At 39.6% G+C, this 14,294-nt stretch overlaps 1 protein-coding gene across 4 annotated transcripts in view; it reads left to right on the top strand.

Annotated features, from left to right (window-relative positions):
* ANO6 (anoctamin 6) overlaps nucleotides 1-14,294 on the top strand; it is a 190,336-nt gene that overhangs the window by 130,542 nt on the left and 45,500 nt on the right. For all 4 annotated transcript variants that reach the window (XM_054591205.1, XM_054591208.1, XM_054591207.1 and 1 more), the window contains 6 exons: nucleotides 3,878-3,943; nucleotides 4,889-5,176; nucleotides 5,388-5,501; nucleotides 7,779-7,894; nucleotides 10,918-11,052; nucleotides 12,606-12,708. In XM_054591205.1, coding sequence (XP_054447180.1) covers nucleotides 3,878-3,943; nucleotides 4,889-5,176; nucleotides 5,388-5,501; nucleotides 7,779-7,894; nucleotides 10,918-11,052; nucleotides 12,606-12,708 — 822 coding nt within the window. The remainder of the gene's footprint in view (nucleotides 1-3,877; nucleotides 3,944-4,888; nucleotides 5,177-5,387; nucleotides 5,502-7,778; nucleotides 7,895-10,917; nucleotides 11,053-12,605; nucleotides 12,709-14,294) is intronic.

Below are 14,294 nucleotides of genomic sequence, written 5' to 3'. Positions count from 1 at the left end.
TAGAGCTGGCTCACTTCCAGCTTTTCTCCGAATTGTCCCCTTTCATTGTGTAGTAATTCCCAGTCCAGGGCGTCTGAAAATCACTTTATGCTCTCTCTGGATGCCCTGAGCTGTCTGGTGCTAGTACACTTCAGAATTAAACTGAATCTCCTCCTTCATCATATTTTTAATATCCATAAGTCAAAGTTTGTGGGACATTTTGGGGGCTTAGGAGAGGGGAGCTCAGTTGTTACATTGCAGTAATTTGTATTCCTCAGTTCATTCCTACTTAACAGAGAGCCATCGATCCACCGTCCACTCAATTTATGCATTCATTCATTAGACATTTATTGCATGTTTCTTCTGTTAGAGGCCTAAGTGCCAAGGATATCAAGATTAAAAGACAAACATCTCTAGGGGCAGGATGGTAATTGAAGAGCAGGCAGGGCTGTGGAAGGATTGAATATTCTTAAAGATGAGGGACACTTGAGGATGTGGGTTGGCTGAGTAAGAATAATGAAGAGCAAAGAACGAAGGGAAGGGACTGCCAAACCACGCTGAAGAAGAGCTAGGGAAAGGATGCCGTCTTCTGACACCAAGAAGGGATGTGGCATCCAGCAGTTGGTACGTATAAAGACACCTGCAGGAGGTCACAGTGAGTGGCTGCCATTTCCTCTGTGATGGAGGCAGGGTCACTTGCAGAGTCTGCTGGTCTGGGAGTTAACTGTGAAGTCTGAAGGTTTGGAACAGCTCCCTGGTGGATGAGTAGAGGCCCTTAAGGAGACGGCTGAGCATCATGGATAACCTAACTGTGACAGAAACGTAACTTTCTAACAAGGCCAGTTAACAGAGTTATGCGATTACTTTCTGCCAGCACTTAATTGTTAATATACCCATTAAGTCACTGGAGAAGCCCCTCTGACTGATTTTTCTACTGTCCTAACTAGAAGGACGTTTGTCTGTAAGAGCTAAAATCCTTGAGTTGGAGCTTCCCCATCATAATTGAACGTATTCCAGACCGATACAGGGGATACAGGAGACACAGTCATGGATCCTGCTGTGACCTGCTAGTGAGACAATCTGGGTGGCCCCTTGCACAGACCTGGGGTGGGTTGTCATCTCTGAAGGAGAGGAAGTCAGAGTGTCTCTTCTCCTCAGAACACCTGCCACCTTTACTGTGCAGTGATTTAGGTTTCAGGCTAACAAGTTTTCCCTCGTTCGTGCCTTCTCTGTCAAGATTCTTGCTGGCAAGTAACAGAAGTGAGCTCTAATTTAAGCAGTCGGGGAGTTTACCAGAAGAATGTTAGCTCACAGATTTCTGAAAGGACTGGGCGGACACGCCGGGAGATGGGGTAGCGAGAAGCGGTGCTCCGAGCCCCACGGCAGAGCCAGCGTGAGAGGGAAAGCGGGGCCATGCCGCCCGGGGCCCAGAGCGACTGCTGGCGCCGTGGACGGACCTGCAGTCGTCCCCAAAGGCTCCTGCCACAACCTCTGCCATCTCTCAAAATGGCCTTCGCGCTCCCAACCACCCCGGAATAGTTTCTGCTTGGCCAGACGTCTTTGCATTGCTAGCTTCTGACGCAGAGTGCAGAGTGGGTGGGCTGACTAATACGGCCTAGCTCAGGTGCCAGTTACTGAACTTCATGGGAGACGAGGAACGGGGGTGTTCGGGTTTTTATCTGTCATGGATGTGGGTTCTGGCAGGAGTTGAAATGTAGGGTGGCCATAAAGAATGACAAATGTCCATTTCAGTGCCATGAAACACATGAATTAATGTTTTAGCCCTTCTGCGTTGGGAAACTCCTCAGTTACTAGACACTGTGTTTCTCTGTAGTTCCTCTATGGTAGACAATTTTAAATTCTTTGAATCATCAGCACTTTGTGGGATGCTCTCCGACAGTGTTTGTAGAATGAATTAACTTGTTGAATATATTCTTTCAGCAACCATGCCTTGGGCGTATACTCTGTGCCAACTCTGTTGAACATGACTTGCAGGATTAACAATGCTTTTCTACAATAGCAAAGAAAGGAGCAATCAGGAACAAGGAGTGGGCTACTCTGCAGGAACCAAGATAGGAGAAGTAGGATCTAGTGAAGAAATTCTGCCTCGGTATGAAGCAGGATGAGTCTGAATCAGCTTTCCACGTTGAGGCTGGGGATGTGGTGGACCAGGGGTGAAAATGTGGCAGGGCGAACGGCAGAGATGCCAGGGGTGCGAGGCAGGCAGGGTGGACAGTCGCCTGCTGGGAGCAGAGCGGGCCAGCTGCATCTCCCGCTCTCACGGTCACCGGATTGGGCATCTCTAGGCAGGCTGCTTACTTATTCACAGGGGAGCTGTAGTACGTGCTGGTTTTTCTCTAAGTGACTCTTGTATGCTCATATTGTAGCAAGCGATTAAATCTGTTATTTGCAAAGCTCTAATACACTGGCATGTTGTAAGAACTATATAACCATTTATTAAATATATAAAAATAAAGTATATAAAAATAAAGCCGTGTTCTGTTTCTGATAATTCCATAAAATGTTGGGGATTCCTCTTGGACTCACATTTGGCCAAATGCCAGGTGCATTCTCTTCACCTTTTACTGTCACCCTTTTTCATACGGCATCTGCTTTGCATTCATTAGGTGCTTTGCATGTCCTGGGCGCTGCCTGGAGCACAGCCGGCAGATCATGACTGCTGTTCCCTGGGCCAAGTGGCCTGGCCGCCAGGCTCACTGGTTACCTTGTCCTTGGCTCAGTAATTTTTCTCCAGCTTAGCAGTTAAAGTTAAAAATAAATTTTTTAATTTAGATTTTTCAGTTTTCCTCAGTGGGAGTATTAGTCCAATTTACTTCCTTTGATTACTAGAGATGGAAGTTCTCATTTATATGCTTTATGTAGTTGAAGTCATATAATCCTCATGAGAACCTCAAAAGAAAACTGGTAAGATTGTCTCCATTCTACAGATGAGAAGAATGAGGCAATAGAGTAGTTCATTTCCTGCCAGGGGTCAGAGAGCTGACAAGTAATGGCCCCAGAATTTGAACACAGGAAGGCTGTTTTCAGAGCTTTGTGTGTTTAACCCCTGTATCCACTCATTTTCTCCTTCTTGTAAAGCAGTCTAACTATTCCATCATCAAAAGCATTCTTTTAAAAGATCAAACAAGTCTCTACCTTTACATGCTTCCCCTACAACTTAGGACACAGTTTGCTAAAACTCTAGCCAAGTGCATAATTTAATGTCAAAAAATACAGTACATATCCTGTATCTTTTCAAATGGCCATGTAACATGGGCAAATGTATCATCAATTAATTGTTCTCTATTTTTGTAGACTTACATGTTTTTTGCAGCTTCAAAAACATTTCACTCTTGCAGAGAGCAAAATTCCTTTGCTTTGCCAAAATTTTCTGTGTTGTTTTATTGAATTTGGTCGAGGCATACAGAGATGAAATACTCATATCCAAAATGAACCATTTGAATGTCTGGCATGGAAATAAAATTTTAAAAATTTAGGATGTCAGCTCTGGGATATAACTGGTACATGACATCCGAGGATGGTACTAAAAATGTGTGCAAAACCTCTTATAAGCCAAAAAGAGGCCCTTGGGGTTGTGCCCAAATTAGAGACGTGTATGTACCTCAAATGCCTGCAAATCCACGGGGATGACCAAGCGCTTTCCAGAGCGCTAAGCAGTAATACAGGTGTCCTCCACGGCACTCCGTCTGAGGGACCGGCTCCCGCTGGTCACCAGCAGCCAGGTGCCTCCATTGCCTCTGTGCCACATTGAGCAAATGTCTCCCTTCATCAGGTTCAAACTGGTTTGTTGTTTATATTTTCTTTGGAGGGGACAGGGGGAACCTTTTCTGCCCTTGGTAAAACTAAAGGCCTAACGTTTTCTCATTTCTTTTGACAGAGAAAAAGAAGAGCATATGAATCTAACCTCATCCAAGATGGCCTGCAGCTAGAAGCAACGAGATCCGTAAGTGGCCGTCCCTTTTCAGCCCTTGGCTGACCATGGCTCTTGGGAACCTGAATGCCACTTGGAGTGCTGGAATGGCATTTAAGTGCAGCCCCAGCCACGCCTTCGTTGCAGGCTGGGAGGGGTCAGTCATTACCTGCGTTATGGAATGTATTTGCTCCTGATCAAAGCCAGCAGACCTTTTTTGTAGCTAAAGAATGAAACAATAGATTATTTTCTTCTTTTAAGAATCTTTTTAAAGATTTCTCTTATTATACAAGTAATAGTTTACAAAAAAAAAATAGAAAGTGTAGGAATAGTGAAAATAAAAATTACCTGTATCTTAATTTTCTATAAATAAACTTGTAGTCCTTCTAAACTTTTTTGCTCAAATTTATACAGTTTCTCTTCCAAAAAGGGAAATTATTATATCAACGAGATTTAATTTGCTTTTTTCTTTAATATACCATAAATGCATTTCTATATTAATAAACATTCTTTGGCATCCTTATAATGACCACATAACATGATATTGAACAGATATATACTAAATTAAACTTTCCTAGGTTTAAGAAATTTAAAAATTGTTATTACAATAACATTGCAATGAATATTCTGGTGTTTTTATTTTTACTCACTAATTTGGATGGAGTGGTGGACAAATTACCAAGTTTTACTTTCCTTCATTTAAAATATTAGTAATTTCATGAAAGAACTGTGATAAGAATTTAAATTACTTTCTTAGTAATTCAAACCAAGAAATTATCTCTAACACAAAAAGTTTATGATGGTTATGATGGTTATGATTTTTTTATGATTGTATCTTCACTTTTACTCATATCTGTGTGTGTGTTTGTGTACACAAGTGTTTTAACTACCAGCAACATAAGAAAAATCTATGTGTCTTAAAATTGTGAAAATAGTTGGTTTGGCTTCCTAGATTGTGTTTTTATTCTTCCGATATAGGTCTTGGATGACAGGCTTGTATTTCTAAAGGTACATGCCCCGTGGGAGGTGCTATGTACATATGCTGAGATAATGCACATCAAACTGCCTCTGAAACCCAGCGATCTGAAAACCCGGTCTTCAGCTTTCGGGAATTTCAACTGGTTTACGAAAGTCCTCCAAGTGGATGAAAGTATCATCAAGCCAGAGCAAGAGTTTTTCACTGCCCCATTTGAGAAGAACCGGATGAACGATTTTTATATTCATGATAGAGATACCTTCTTTAATCCAGCCACCAGAAGCCGCATTGTAAGCCTAAACAAAATTTAGTTGCTGTCTTGGGGTGATCTGCAACCTGCTGTTGAAAAATTAGTAGTTTGGTTTGGTTGGCTTAGTTTATATTTTAGAAACTGCCACACACAGAAAAGAAATATGCCTACAGATTCTTGGTATAATAGTAAACAGTGATTGGCTAGTTAATACTGTATAAATCATACACTCTATGTTGGAATCCTTTTAGGTTTACTTCATCCTCTCTCGGGTCAAGTATCAAGTAAGCAACAACGTTAAGAAGTTTGGGATTAACAGACTCGTAAGCTCGGGGATCTACAAGGCAGCTTTCCCTCTCCATGATGTAAGTCAGATAGCAAAAATGAAATAAAATGCCTAATGTATATTCCAGTGTTAGTAGGGAAGAGCTAATCTTGACCTCACTTAAATTTCTTTCTTGGTAAAATGAAGATAATATGTCAGATTACAAGCTTTATCCAGAATAGGAACCAGGTTGCATTGTTCACTGCTAAATCTTGTGTAGAAAGAAGGTCCTCAGTATAAATGAGTGAGTGAGTGAATGAATGAACAAACAGTTAAGTTCCCTCATAGTTAATGTGTTAAGCAGTGTAGATCAGTAGTTAAGAATGTGAGCTCTGGAGCCAAAATACCTGCTCAACCATTTCCTAGCTGATAACCTTGCGAAAGTCATTTAGTCTTTCCTTTCTTCAATTTCTTCATCAATAAAATGGGAATAATAATAATAGTTTGTTATTATTAACTATTCATAATAGTTATGAATAGTTAATAATAAAAAGGTAATAATAAATATCATTAATTATTAATAATCAATTATTTAAATTATATTATACAATATATAATTTATAAATATATATTTATATTTAAATATAAATATATTTTAAATATTACAAATTAATATATAATTTATAAGTATATAATAATTATATAATTATTAATGAATATATTAATAATAAAGATTAACTCTGAGTTAATCCTCAGAGTTGCCTTGAGGATTAATTAATCCATGTCAAATATTAGAACAGTTCCTGGCATGTAGTAAGTACTGTGTATATGTTAGCTATTTTTATAATTACCAGCAGATGTTATCATCAACCAGAAAAGTATTCGTTCTCTGTAAGCAAAAGTAACATGTCAGAACTTTTCATTTATCACTTTCTAGTACATAGGTTTGTTTATTTCCCGCTGAAATACCATTTCAAATTGGGCCCTGGAGTATCACAGGACTTTTAGAAAGACATCTGGCTGGGTTCCTATCATAATGGTGGTGTGGCAGGGTGTTGACATTTTTTAAGGACTACGTTCTGAGATGGTAGCAACTCCTCAAATTCAAGAACATTTCTCTAGCTGATAATGTCTCCCATGAAATGAAAATTTTTAAATGTGACTGCTTCAGACCCTTAGTGATTCCATACACTCAAGGAAATGATATCTAAGCACTTTAAATAAATTCTGCCAGTGAAATAAGTGAATTGCTATATTATATTGTACTGTTACTTTGTTACATTCACCATCAACTTATCTGAGTCTCTAAGACCAAAGAAAGCAAACACTGAGACTGATAATTGCTACTATGTAGTACATGTATTTGTGGATGAAGACAATATTGAAATGTACCATATAAGTTAGTAAAACTAGGACACTAAACAGCTACTTGATATACATGCACACATAGAAAGCAGAGAGAAGGGTAGAGAAGCAGATGCTGAGCTTCCTGGCTAAGAGACCCAACACAGCAGTCTAGCCATGTGTTTTATATTTGTGCCCCAGCAAAATTAGCAATAATGACATAACATGAACTTTGGGGACACTTGCAGAGAGCTCTCATAAATATAATCTGGGATACCAAGGTACTATAGTATTCGGCTGGCATCTGACTATACCTGTTCTTTTTTTTAAGCTTCTTGGACTTGCAGAGGTGCCCTATCCAGGCTAAAGAATGATCTCATGTGGAATTTGGAAGGGAGGTGAACAGAGGTCAGGGCCCATGTTAAAGCTTAGCTGGGTGATAATCAGGTTCTAGCTACAGGAAGAAGGAAAACTGGTCAGGTAGAAAGAAGAGTTACTGAATTTAAGCAGAGGCAGGAAGTTTTGTTTCTTGGATAAACTAAGTGTCTATAACATGACATCAAACTTCTTTGTTACTTGCATTCCACACATTGTCATGAATAACTGTTGAAGGGAGGAAAAAGAAGTCTGGGCTTTAGAAGCCCTGCATCCTCTGGGTGTCCAAGGAGTAGACAGTACTATCCGGTGTCTCCCCATTATGGCAGCTTTGGCCCTTGAGTGGCTCTTGAGTTTTTCATTGTTTAGGACTGACCCGCAGGTGGCACATTAGCATATCCGAGGCTCCCACCAAGTACCTGCTGCCTTTGATTGTAACAGCCAAGCATTCCTCCCCACCCACATTTGCAAATAGCCCTCAAGGGGTTAGTAGTACCTGTGGTTGAGAATCAGTAAAAATCCTGTGGTATTCCTATCCGCATTAGCAAATAAGTCCCTTTATTCACAAATGACTGTGAAGTGTTAGCACCGCACTTAATAAACAGATTTGCAAACACGTGGTGATTGTGACGCTCACTTGTTTGACTTTGTTTCCCAGTGCAACTTCAGCCAGCCGTCGGAGGACCCCAGCTGCCCGAATGAGCGGTATCTTCTGTATAGGGAATGGGCTCATCCTCGGAGCATATACAAAAAGCAGCCCTTGGATCTTATCAGGTAAGGCAGAGATTTTCAACAGGTGTGCCATAAGATTTTTAAAACATGCATTACCTGACGATTTAGTCAGGGTCACTGACCTCTTTTCCCTTAGATTGTCAAATAAAAAATGACAGCAGTCAACACAACAAAACCATACATTATGAATGCCCTGTCTTGAACCTTAAATATTGTATGGGTCATATAATAGAATTGCATAGTTGATCACGTGGCATGATAAGATTGCATTTGATTGATTAACTCTTGGTACCAGAAATCCTTATATACAAGAATAGGCACCTGATTTTTTAAAAAGTTACTTTGGAGCAAAAAGGGTAAATATTATCATTTTATTTTTGTAAATCTAAATTATAGCTCTTTTTATCAGATCGGCAAAAAATGTAATATATTTTTGGGTGCTGCAGAGTTTTGATAATTAGTTTGTGTGTGCCAGGAGATGGCAAAGGTGGACAATCACTGAAGTAAGGTGTGGACTCAGGGTTGCGCTCGTGACATCAAAGCGTGGCAATACCCAGCGGACTGCCAGTCAGGCGAGCTCACCTGGGCCTCTGAGCTTCGTTGTTCAGAGTTTTTACTATGGCTTTATTTATTACGGCTTTATTACGCAGGCATGCTTGATGAGTCCTCGCCCACGTGGCTCAATCTCCAGCCCCTCTCTCTCCGCGGAGGTTGGACCGGTATCACAGGGCTCATAGCCTCAATCTTCTGCTCACAGGGCTGGTCCCTCTGGCATATGGCTGGTCCCCTTCCTGAGTCACATCGTTAGCACAGACTCTCCACAGGGTCACCCTGAATAACAAAGGTACTCCTGTCTCAGAAAATTCCAAGGGTTTAGAGGTTACCTCTGAGGATCTGGAAATAAAGACCCACCGCTGTTGTTAGGGACTGTTTTACTGTATCACAGAAACATAATGTCTAGCTCAACATTTGTTTTCTCAAAGCACCAGTGTCATCTGATCTCCAGAAGCTAATGTCGCAGGGGAAAGACTGCTGGAAAGAGATAGACCAAAGACAGACAAGCAAACAAATAAAAATAAGCAAACAAACACAGTTTCTGGTTGAAATGAAAATAGCAGTGACGAGATGGAGGAGGGTGGTGTGGGGGAGTAAAGTTATCTTTAAGGAAATGACATTCGAGCTGAGACCCAGATAGTAAAAAGGATCCAGGACGTTGCAGAATTAGAAGTCATTTGGGGAATAGGGGCAGCTTGTACAGTCGCCCCGGGGCACAAACACAGTTGTGAAGTTTAAGGAAGCACCAAAGGTCAGTGCTAGGGAGAAAGAGAAGAATCAGATACAAGTTTAGTAGGGTAGCAGGAGCAGGGAAAGGAGTTTAGACTGAGTGCCGTTGTGATATTTTAAGCATTCAAGCCATTTTATCTTCTTCACATTTTGCAAAGATAGTGAGGAGAGTGCAGGGGTCACAGGAAGCAGGGAGACCAGGGAGGAGGCAACAGAGTGGGCCCAACGAGAGATCGCGGGAACAGCTTTAAAACTTTTTTTAGGAGTAGGGTTAATAGGACTTGGTGAAAGATTGGATGTTGAGGGTGAGGAGAACAGGAGAGTGACAGTATAAAACACTAAACAATTGTTCTTTTGTGGTATTTTACATTTTATTATGAGAAATTTCAAACATGAAAAAGCAGAGGAGTAGAGCAAACCTGCATCTGTGCTGTCACGCGGCTCCAAACCTTTCAAACTCAGAGCCGGTCTTGTTCATCTTTATCTCTATTACCTCCCCCGCCACACACGATTATTTTGGAGAAAATTCCAAATATTATATCATTTCATAAGTAACACGAGAAGATCTCTTTTAAATATAACCAGAATATGCTGTGGCTTCTGTTGCTCAGTGGATTGAGTGCATGTCTGCAAACCAAAGGGTCCCTGGTTTGATTCCCAGTCAGGGCACAGGCCTGGGTTGTGGGCCAGGTGCCCAGTAGGGGTGCACTCATTGGTGTTTTTCTCCCTCTTTTTCTCCCTCCCTTCCCCTCTCTCTAAAAATAAATAAATAATATTTTAAATAAATAAATAGAACCAGAATACTCTTTAATCAGTGTTCACAGTTCCCTGCCACACAAAATATTTCTTAATAGTTTTTTGATTCAAAAAAACTTTTGATTCTACTGACCCAAACTAAGTGATGTGAATCGGTCTAGAAAGTATCAACAACAGCAACAGTCACCTAACTAGTCTTTTCATTATTTTCTCCTTATCCCTAAACTTTTGAGGGGTTTGGGGTTTTTTTGTTTGTTTGTTTTGTTTTGTTTTGTTTTTTGCCTAACTATATTTATCTTCCTTTCGGGAACAATCTCCCTATACCCAGCCTTACTTCTTCCAGTCTTACCTACCCAGCCTCTTCCATTTTTTCCCAGAGCACCCTGTCGATCAGTTTCTAAAACTTGGGGGGGGGGGGCATCAAAGTGCTAGATGGAAGGAGTGCAGGGTGGTGGATTTCTCAGTCTTGTCCGTCCTGACCCGTTCCACTTTCACAATGAGTTTTATAAATGTTTTGATCGGAAGAAGCACATTCCACTACTAATTATATCAGTTTATTGTTATTACTTGTGATTTACATTTCATTTGCTCCATGATGTTCCCTAGATAAGTGAAAACAAGTAACTGAGCAGATTGTTCATGTTCACTTGTTTTATGCATATTAAGAATCATCTTTCGGAGAATGTGTCAAATGTGCTGGTCTACAAAGAATGATGCTGATTCTCTCTCTCTCTCTCTCTCTCTCTCTCTCCCCTTCGTATTCTGCATTTTTCCTTCCTTTGCTCTATTCTGATTTTCTTTGCTTTAACAGGCTAACCAGTGATTAGGATTTCCATGATATGTAAAATACTTTTTGGTGTATAATGGAATTTTGGGTCTGCTATGAGCAAAAGTAGGTTTTAAGTGTGAATTGAGTCTGAGTTTAAGCTCACTGGCTTCTCTATTTAAAATCAGAAATTGATATTCAGATGAAGCTGCAGAGTGATTATTTGTGTCTTCTAAAAATAATTTCTGTCTTTCTTCAGGAAATACTATGGAGAGAAGATCGGAATCTATTTTGCTTGGCTGGGATTTTACACTCAGATGCTCCTCCTGGCAGCAGTAGTAGGCGTGGCTTGCTTTCTCTATGGCTTTGTTAATCGAAATAACTGCACGTGGAGGTAACCGCTGCTTATTCCTTATTACCGCACTGAAAGTTGATGAGACATAAAATTTTTCTCCGGATCTTAGACTTTTTACTAAAAGAAGATTCATTGCAGCACACTTGTTTTGGATGATGCGTCCCTTCTGTTCTGCGTATATTAATTAAGTGGAGTGGAAAATTTTTTCTTAGATAATGCAGCCCAGTCTCTGTCAGGATTATTATCCTTAGGAAACACTTCAATATTTTAAGACAATACTTTGTTTGATAAAGAACAGAGGTCTGGAGGGAGAATCATCCTTGGGCCTCTGGCCTCCAGAGGGATGCTTTACTTAGCCCCGCAGATGAGGATCAGGAGCAGCTGTTTTCTTCAAAGTTTCAATGGAAAAACTGGGAAAATTGGTGTGTTTATGCATTTAGAAATGATTTCTTACTGTGTATTAAGAAAGATGTTTAAAAACTTAAATAAACAATACTTTCATGTTTTACTTTTTAAAAAAAATAGCCCTTACAAAGTGAGAGGGAAAAAATAAGCACTAAAGAAGCAGTTTGTGCTTGATGTTGGGATGCCAATACCAGCTGCACTGTCTGAAGAGAAGCACGCGGGTGCCAGGGCTCCGAATTTTGCTGTCACTGTTCTGGATTAGTTACCATGCCGCTGTCATTGCCGCAGCCTTATTTATGAAATGCCATTTCTCACCTTACTGATGTGCTGGGCCAGCCCTCTCGCAAGTCAGTTTTAGTATATGTATATGTCGCTTTCTGAACTCTTTATTTTGTTATCTGGGTCAGTTTTTCTTTTTTAGAAGTGTCTTGAATCTTCGGAGCCCTTTGGTCTTCTAACTGAATTTACAGCTCAGGTGGGGGAGAAATGACATCTTTAGATACCGATTCTTCCAAATTATGAACATAATAACGTATCCACTTATATAGGGTTCACTGTATGTATTTCACTCTTTCAGACCATTTTTATAATTTTCTTTCTGTAAATCTTATACGCCTAGTTAGATTTACTCTTGGGCTCTTTATATTTTTTTAAGCTATTGAAAAATTGTATTAAAAAATTAATTCCTAATTGTTGCAGGTCTAGGGATACAATTCCTTTTGCGGCCTTAGGTATATTTTGTATATTAATTTTATGTCCCTCAAACTCACTTATTCTTATAACTTATCTGCAGGTTCTATTAAATTGCTTATATTGCTTATATAGGCAATCATGTAATCTGTTATAATTAACAGGTTTTTTTCCTTCCTTACCAATCCTCCTGTCTTGGTTTTTCTTGACTTACCATGCGGTGAGCGACCTACACTGAGAAGAAATGATAGAAAGACCCATCATCTTGTTCCCAATCTAAGGAAATACTGTCAGCATTTTACCATTAAGGAAAATGTTTTTAAATAGGCTTTATGTAGCAAGCCTTTATCAGTCAGGGTGATGCAGTTCATTTCCATTTCTAGTTTTATAAAAATTTAGTTATGTTTTCGTATGATAAATGGATGTTGGATTTTATCATCTGGCTAGAAAGTTCTACTCATTAAATTTTAAAAATTAAAATTTTCTTTTTTCTCTAGCAAAGAAGTGTGTGATCCTAATATTGGTGGCAAGATCATAATGTGTCCTCAGTGTGATTATTGTCAATTCTGGAAACTCAATATTACTTGCGAGTCCTCACAGGTAATTTTTGTTATTCTAACCTGTTCCAAGTAATGAAAAAAAATTTTTTTTCTAATAATTTTAGTATAACATAGAAATTATTTTTTTCCTCTGAGGAATTCAAAAAGGTAATTTTGAACTAACCTTTCATTCTGAAAGGTAGGTATGGAATGCATGTGTTTATTCTTCTTTTACAGATACTAAATTGAGATTAAAAGCCTTCTCAAAAATATCCAGGAGTCAATGAGGAACTGTGGAACTGAAAGCATTTGAGTGTTTTAAGTAATCAAAGCAGAAATCTCAACTCATAAGATTTCCTTATCTCATGAATACTTTTTAATAGGTTTACTATTATAAGTATTTTCCTTAATTCAAATGAGTGGAAACCTGAAATTTGTACTTGTGTTTTTCCACTTTAAAGTGTGCTGGAACTATGTTGGGATTCTTAAAGATTCCTGGTCAGATTTAGACTATATCTGTAAATATGCATGAAAAGGTTTTGTATATAATATAAATGACCCCAGATACTTTGTCTTAAAACATTCCCACAAAGCACATCTGGTTCCCCTGAGACATGCAGAGGGTCTTGAGGTATATGACTTCTCAAAATCCGGGAAATTTAGGACGGGCATTGAGACTGAAAGGAGCTTACTGAAAGGTATGCCAGAAACTCCAGATAGGAGCAAAGATGCTCGGCTTGCTTTGGAGAGTTTTCCTGACGATGCTAACACATTATCTTCCTTCTTGTGTGTGATCCTTCCTCTCTTCCCTTGTTCTGCCATGAAAGTTTAGGAATCCTTATGAGACCTCAGAATATTTTGACCACTCCCCCTAAGTCTAATTTTAACTGAATGCCTGACTATTGTAGTGATTTCACTTTATATTTTATACTTTGCAAAGCCTTGCACTTACCACTTTTGACACACACAGCAACTCTGAGATAGAACAGGTATTATGTTTATTTTACAGATTAAAACACAGGAGATCTGAGAGAGTAAATGTTTTGCTCAAGGCCACCCACCTGTTAACCAACAAAGCCATAAACTGACAGCAGATCTACATGTCTTGCCATCACCCTGTTCCTCAGCAGCTGACAGTAGTACCAGACTTCACTCTCGAATTGAGTCTGTGTTTGAAAAATTATTCCACTGCATAATTAGGATGATTGTAGGGTATTGTCAACACATGGATTTTTACACTTAATTTATGAATTAGAATAGATTTCATTGCCCATCCCCCAAGCCAGCACCAATTCTAGACTACAAATCCCTGTCTTAGATAACACAAAATAGAAGACTTGACGCGAGTAAGAGAGAAGCTGCGTTCCAGCGATGTTAACTCGTGAAGGTCAGGAGTGAGCGTGTATTCCAGGCTCCAGGTTGAAGGCAGATGTCAACTATGATACCAGAGGCAAATTGTGCTCCACAAAGTGTGACTGTAAATCCCATTTTCCTTAAGAAATTTTCTTTTCACACACCCCACCCCCATCTCTTCTCTCATTTTTTCTGCTCCACCTACTCATCCTTAAACACATGACTTTCAAATATGTCCCCTGTGTACATACTTTTTCCTTGTTTTGGAGAAAATGAGTCATTCTATTCCAGTTT

This window comes from Pteronotus mesoamericanus, unplaced genomic scaffold (genome assembly GCF_021234165.1).
Source record: "Pteronotus mesoamericanus isolate MK-2021 breed Mesoamerican mustached bat unplaced genomic scaffold, CSHL_Meso_final scaffold_21, whole genome shotgun sequence".
NCBI classification, from domain to species: Eukaryota; Metazoa; Chordata; class Mammalia; order Chiroptera; family Mormoopidae; genus Pteronotus; species Pteronotus mesoamericanus.
Note: the sequence above shows the minus strand (reverse complement) of the source record. Positions and strands in the feature narration are given on the sequence as shown.